General features: G+C 38.1%; 1 protein-coding gene across 11 annotated transcripts in view; it reads left to right on the top strand.

Moving 5' to 3' along the window:
- The window catches only part of NCOA6 (nuclear receptor coactivator 6), a 47,618-nt gene extending 42,538 nt beyond the window's left edge, over positions 1-5,080 (top strand). For 8 of the 11 annotated variants that reach the window (XM_030007877.1, XM_041122739.1, XM_041122741.1 and 5 more), the window contains 2 exons: positions 1,100-1,248; positions 4,485-5,080. In XM_030007877.1, the coding sequence (XP_029863737.1) occupies positions 1,100-1,248; positions 4,485-4,531 (196 nt within the window). In that variant the 3' untranslated portion in view covers positions 4,532-5,080. Of the gene's footprint in view, positions 1-770; positions 1,258-1,847 lie in introns of those variants that run through there. The other 3 variants (XM_041122743.1, XM_041122742.1, XM_041122738.1) reach the window with 2 other exon arrangements.
- Positions 5,081-6,000: the final 920 nt, after the last annotated feature.

Consider the following 6,000-nt stretch of genomic DNA (forward strand, 5'->3'; position numbering starts at 1 on the left):
GTTTGTTTCTCCTTTCATTGACAAACTGTGTTTTATTTCAGATGTCTGTTACTTAAAACTACAAGTATTTGTAGTAGTTTTTCTTCTCAAAGCAGGACTTCCTCTGAAACAGTGACACTGTAGTGGAACCTCTGTAATGCACAGGTCTGCTCTGTGTGTTTTCAGTCAGTTCTCTGATTCAGGTAGCCTTTCTTGAAATCTTGCAAGTATCACCCAAAGGGCATGAAATGAGTTTTCTTTCCCCTTTTCCATTATCAGCAGAATAATTTATTTGGCTAATTACTTACCTTTGAATTCACAGCAGATAAGTTTAGCTTAATCTTCAGAAACCACTTAGTCATCGAAAATTGTCTGGCATTAATGCATTAAGGAGAAAATACCCAAACCTCAGAATGAGTTTACAGGGTTAAGAGTGATAAAATAAGTGGAGTTTAATTACAAAATGTAGCACTCCATTTATTGTCTCAGTGACAAGAAACACAGATTTCCACACTACCTAAAATTATTTTTTTATAGCAGAAAAAGTTTTCTGTTATTAAAAAAAGGATTTTAACTTCAAGCTTTAAAGCTTGAAGAAAGTTTTAAATAAACCTTAAGCTTTTTAATATGTGAATAAATCACTTGGATCAATGGAGTGAGTCTTTTCAGCAAAACCGAAATCTGGCATACTCACTGAAGAGTTCATAATTCCTCCTTATGTTCATCTGCAATTTCAACTCTGTATTCCCATATCGTAGCAGTCTCTAATGTAACTTGTTTGCTTTTCCTAGACTTCAGTAATGGTGGCACCTGTGGAAAACAGAGCAGACAATTTATAATGCATCTAATTTCTTGGTCTTCTAATGTTGAAAATATTCTCTTTGAGGACTTCTCAATTCTGTATCCTCTGATAATTTTTAATAGAAATGGACTATACTCTGGCTTACTCAGGTCATTCTTCATCTGATAAAACTTCTGGTATCTCTAGCATTTCATACCTTCAGTGCTAATAGTCCGGAACTGGTACCTGTGTCGGTCCATCCTCCAGCTTGTCTGAGTTGCATAGAAAAACATAATTCTTCTTACACTTCATCAGAAATATTTTGTCCCACTTTATTAGTAATGAGACAAAAGAGAATTGTGAAAAGTCTAAAACTCCAAATAGAAGAAATTCAAGAACAGAGGACTCTGCCGCTTCACAGGAAACTGTAGAGAATGGACAGCGCAAGAGGTCCTCCAGACCAGCATCTGCATCCAGCACTGCAAAAGGTAAAATGCACAGCCATCATTTCCCTGGAGAGGGCAGGAAGTAATGTACTTCCCCAAATAATAACCCTTTCAATAACTGGCTCATAACGATGGTTTACAGCTTGTAAATGTTGTGTGCTTTAACTCTAGTTTCAATGATTTAGACACAGGTTGAAGTGTTTACCGACATCTGTACTGGCAGTAAATCTTGTATGAATTTCCCATTGTTAAATTTGTGGAACTTGTTTTCTGCAGTACTCATCAACGTAGCGTTCAGCAAGCTTGCTTAGTTGAAGTTGAATTCTCTTGGCAGAAATGTGTTGCCATTAAAAGGACTGTACTCAAGTAAAAAAAGTGACTTTTTTTTTTTTCCCTGAAGCCTGAAAGACACAAGACAAATGCTTAAGTCTTCCCAAGTGCATGGTTAGCTCTTGTGAAGCCAAATGCTGTAGTTCAGGCATGCTCAGAACGCTGCCTGGATGGCAGCCTGGAGCATCAAGGAGTGCTGTGTGCTAGTGCACAGAGCCTCAGCTGTTCTTTCCAAGAACATGTGAAATCCTAAAGTTACAGATATTAACCCATGGCATTAGCAGTTGCTGACGTGCCTTATTTCTACACAGGTTACAATCTTTAACAAAGTATGCAGCATTTGTGTGATACACGTGGTCATTACCGGAATGCATGGTCCACGGTGCCATTCTGCATTTCTGAAGCTAACTGTGTCAGCTCCTTATGTTTAAGGGTCAGAAAAATTCTGATGGACGAAAGTTGTGCGAGAGGGTAGAGAAAGACCGTCAAGAGGCAACATGCGACCAATATTTTAAAGATAACATACAGAACAAAGAGGTATTAATACAAAATTATTATAAAAGGAAGTCAAGTTGAATTCAGCAACCATTTTCCATACTGAAGATATTAAAAGTTTGATGGTAAGAACATTTGCATTTAAGAGTTTCGGAGAAGACTTCCACCTATACGTAATTGTGCAATGACTCTCAAAGATTACATAGAGGGACCTATATGTTCTGCACTTTTGTGGCTGCTGAATTTAATTAAATTTACTTCTTGTGGCAGGATTGTGCAGAAGAATCTAAATCTGTATTGTAAAAATAAACTATCTTTCATGATTGTGAAGAAAAGTTTGAAAAATGTGAAGCCAATGTAAAATTGATTTGGTGATACCTTCCTGAGTTTGAGGGGATCTGAAACGTATGACCTGCCCCACATACTGTAACAAATAAACCTAAAGATGACAACCAGTGGCACGTCAAATTCTGAAAATGTGGGAACATGAAAGTACGTCAGATTTAAAAAATACCAGAGCTCACTTAGGGGGTTTGTATTGACTGTATTATTCATTTACCTCTGTAAGTAAAATCATTGTTTTTAAAACATGCATCTGAAACTGCTGCAGTATCTAAGGGTTTTGCTTGAAAACATAGGTCCAACTTACTGTGTAGTATCCTGGGCTTTGATTACCTTGTCTCCATGCAAGGAACTGCCTACTTTCAAGTTGTAGAGAAAACGAGCAAAACAAGACTCTCTTGAGGAAGAGGACAGGCTGGAGGATTAGTGAGGTAGCTAAAGAAGTGTAACGAGGTTTGCCACTTGTGCCTACTCTTTTGCACATTTTTATTAGTGAATCATAGTTTAAGAAAGCACATTTGTTTTGTATGCTCCTGGCCTCCCTCTAGACATCTATGGTTACATTATCTGTGTCCTGAGAAACTCGCTAATCCATGTTAAAGAGAATGCGGGGCTGGGAGAAGTTACCTTTCGAGATAGAGGCTGATTAAAGTCATTATAAAAATGGTAATTAGGAACAACTTACAGCAGGGAGAGAGAAGTAGACTTTGACCAGTTCACGTAGGAATTCCCTTGCTGAGCATCAGGAAGGAGGCAGAAGGATAACCGTAAGAGAAGAGGACACACTGAAAGTCAGCCCTCATCTATAAATACACGGCCTGTTTCGGTGTGCAGTTTGGGGTTAGAAGCAGGCGAGGGAGATGCTGGTGATACTCACAAGGCACTGGGGACTGGGACAGGTACTGACTGCTGCCCCATTCGTTCTCTCAAACATGGAGACTTCACCAGCAGCAGGGATGGCTACAGCTAATGCTGCTGCTGGCCAAGCTACTTAAAAGTAGCATTGCTGCTTGGAGGGAGCTCCGGTGACTGGAAGTTGTGCCTGTTAAGATGTTTCACTTCTGAAAACTGATACTGTATTGGTATTTTCACTTTTTGGAGTACCTTTCCAGCAAGGGCTGTTTCAGCATTTACTGTAGCTTCGAGTTTGTTAAATTTTGAAATCTTGTTTGGTTTTGGGTTGTTTTGTTTTTTAATATGACATTTAACAGGCATGGAGTTGTACCATTGCTTTCCTAGTTTTAGATGTCTTGGAAATTTTTTCCCTTTTGACTCTTAAAATACACACAACTGTAATAGCTTTTGGAAAATATTGTAAAGATACATTGCCAACATTAAAATCACATTTTTAAAAAATCTGAAGATGCAAATACCCTTGGTCCTTACTCCTTTTCTTTTTTTTGTTTTGAATAGAAACTTAGTGCCTTGGTAAGTGCACTGAAAATGTCATCTGCTTTCACTGTAGGTTCTGCAAGTGCTTCTGGTTGTTCTGCTTCAGTGTTATATAATATTTTGTATCTTTCTGCATAAGCTGTTTTTCTGTGAATCATAATGTACACTGAAGAGATTTGTTTTCTAATGACCTGACTTTCCAAGGACTCAAACAAGTAGATTCTTAACTTGCATGGCAGGTTCCAAAATACTGTCCTAAGTTTTTTTTATAACACCACCTCCATGATGCTTGGGTCTGATTGGCGCAGTTTGTGCCCAGCGCTGTACTGCTGTATCACGGAGACTTCCTTCTGTGGCACAGCTGAGCAAGTCATGGCATGTGGGGAACTAAAGTTAAAGAACAGTTAAAAATACACGACTCTTATTTTTAAGGCCATTATATTAGGACTTCATAAATGTTAAACTCAACGCTCGGAAATAGTGTCCTAACAGAAGCTAGGGGGAACTTGGTGTTGTATCGCTGCTGACAGCTGTCTTCAGGGTAAAGGGTCCATTTGTGTTAAGTCTTGTGAAGAGTCAGTCCTGGTTCTGTGGAAATCCTGGTCTTCAGAGGTTTCCACTCTGGTGTGATTTTGGAAAAATAAAAGGGCAATCTGTGCACCTCTGGTGAATGGCTTACCGACTTCGTATCCATGCTTTTTTTCTTCTCTTAATTTCAGAGACGAGTGCCAGTGCAATGCAGTCAAAAAGAAGAAAATCCAAGTAAATTACTGCATGGAAACATGAAACTTGTAAATGAGTGTGAATTTACCAATAGCAATTTTGAGCTGTGATTTTTCTTTTTTAAATAAAATTCTGTACAGTAAGTCATTTTAATATTATACTGTTCCCAATAAATGATTTTTTTCTAAAAAACAGATAAATAGATACAAAAACTGGGTTCTTCTAAAACCCCCTGGATTTACAAAGTGAAGTCCAGGGTTAGCACATTAGGTTAATGTGTTTGTATGAAATGGAAGGGGTGGGGAAGACAATTGTAAATTTATTTGTTTCCACTTTTCATAAATTAGAATACAGGGTTGTCATTTTTAGGTATTAAAATAATGTATTGTGCTGTTGTTTAAGTACTGTATGTGAATAGTAGTAAGAGGGTTTATAAACAAACCTGATCTTGTTTGGAAATGTAAATAATTTTATTATATAGTAGATCTGATGTATTTGTTGTAGAAATGGACCAGTGAAACAAAAAAATAAATTTAAGGGTTTGTATAATGTGGAATCCCTCATGCTCTAAATAAATGTTATTGTCCTGTAATTTGGGTTGTATTATTATTAGCAGCAATAACAGCATCATTCCAAACAGGAAGATTGAGGAGATTATTTAGAGCTCTAGGCCTGCAAGCTCCTTATATGGAGCTTTAGAAAGGAATTTGTTTAACCACAAATGAATTAACTGATGCAGCTGTTCCTGCAAAGCAAGAAAAAAAACCGCAAAGGCCACTCTCCCGCCCTTGGGATATGTGCAATACATACATAGTGAGGAGACCCAGAAGACACTGCTCCCCACAAATAAAGCTGCTCAGCAGGAAAACACGGTAGAGAAGAATGCCATATTAAATGGTTTGAAGACTTTCTGAAATGCGGTAGCCTGAAGTATATTCATCTGGATAACTACACTGCTGTCAGTGGTGACTGGTTTGTACGTATTGCTGCAGAAAGTAGGTCAGCCTCTTTGTTCCAGGAAGCTCTCACAGTGAGAAACTGAGAAGCCAGTCTTTTCAGATTGCTTGTTGCTTTGTGCACAAATAGATACTTATGCATTTTTTCTTTTCTTATGGAATTTTAAAAATACGTATATCAAAAGGCTGATTAAATATAAGTTGTCATTAAATATAAATTGTCACCTTTTATAATGACTGAAATTACCTATTTGTGCACAAGGTAATAGACACTGAGCAAGTTGTCTAATGTCTCCGGTCCTCACTGTCAGAGTTTGGATGCTCTGTATCTTTTGCACGGGAAAAGTCAGATGTTGGTACAGGAATGCCATCTCCTCCCACGCCCCAAGAGCCCCTGTTCTCTGAAGCCTTGGCTCTCCCCCAGGTGCTCGCACTGCTCATACTTTATGGGGTGGGTAGTATGAAGTTGGTTTCCACAAAAAGCATCTACTCCTATTTATATATGCATGTACAAATTTCTGTATGCACTCATGCACATGAGTTCAGTCAATAGGAA

The sequence above is a fragment of the Aquila chrysaetos genome, chromosome 3 (genome assembly GCF_900496995.4).
Source record: "Aquila chrysaetos chrysaetos chromosome 3, bAquChr1.4, whole genome shotgun sequence".
In the NCBI taxonomy this organism is placed as follows: Eukaryota; Metazoa; Chordata; class Aves; order Accipitriformes; family Accipitridae; genus Aquila; species Aquila chrysaetos.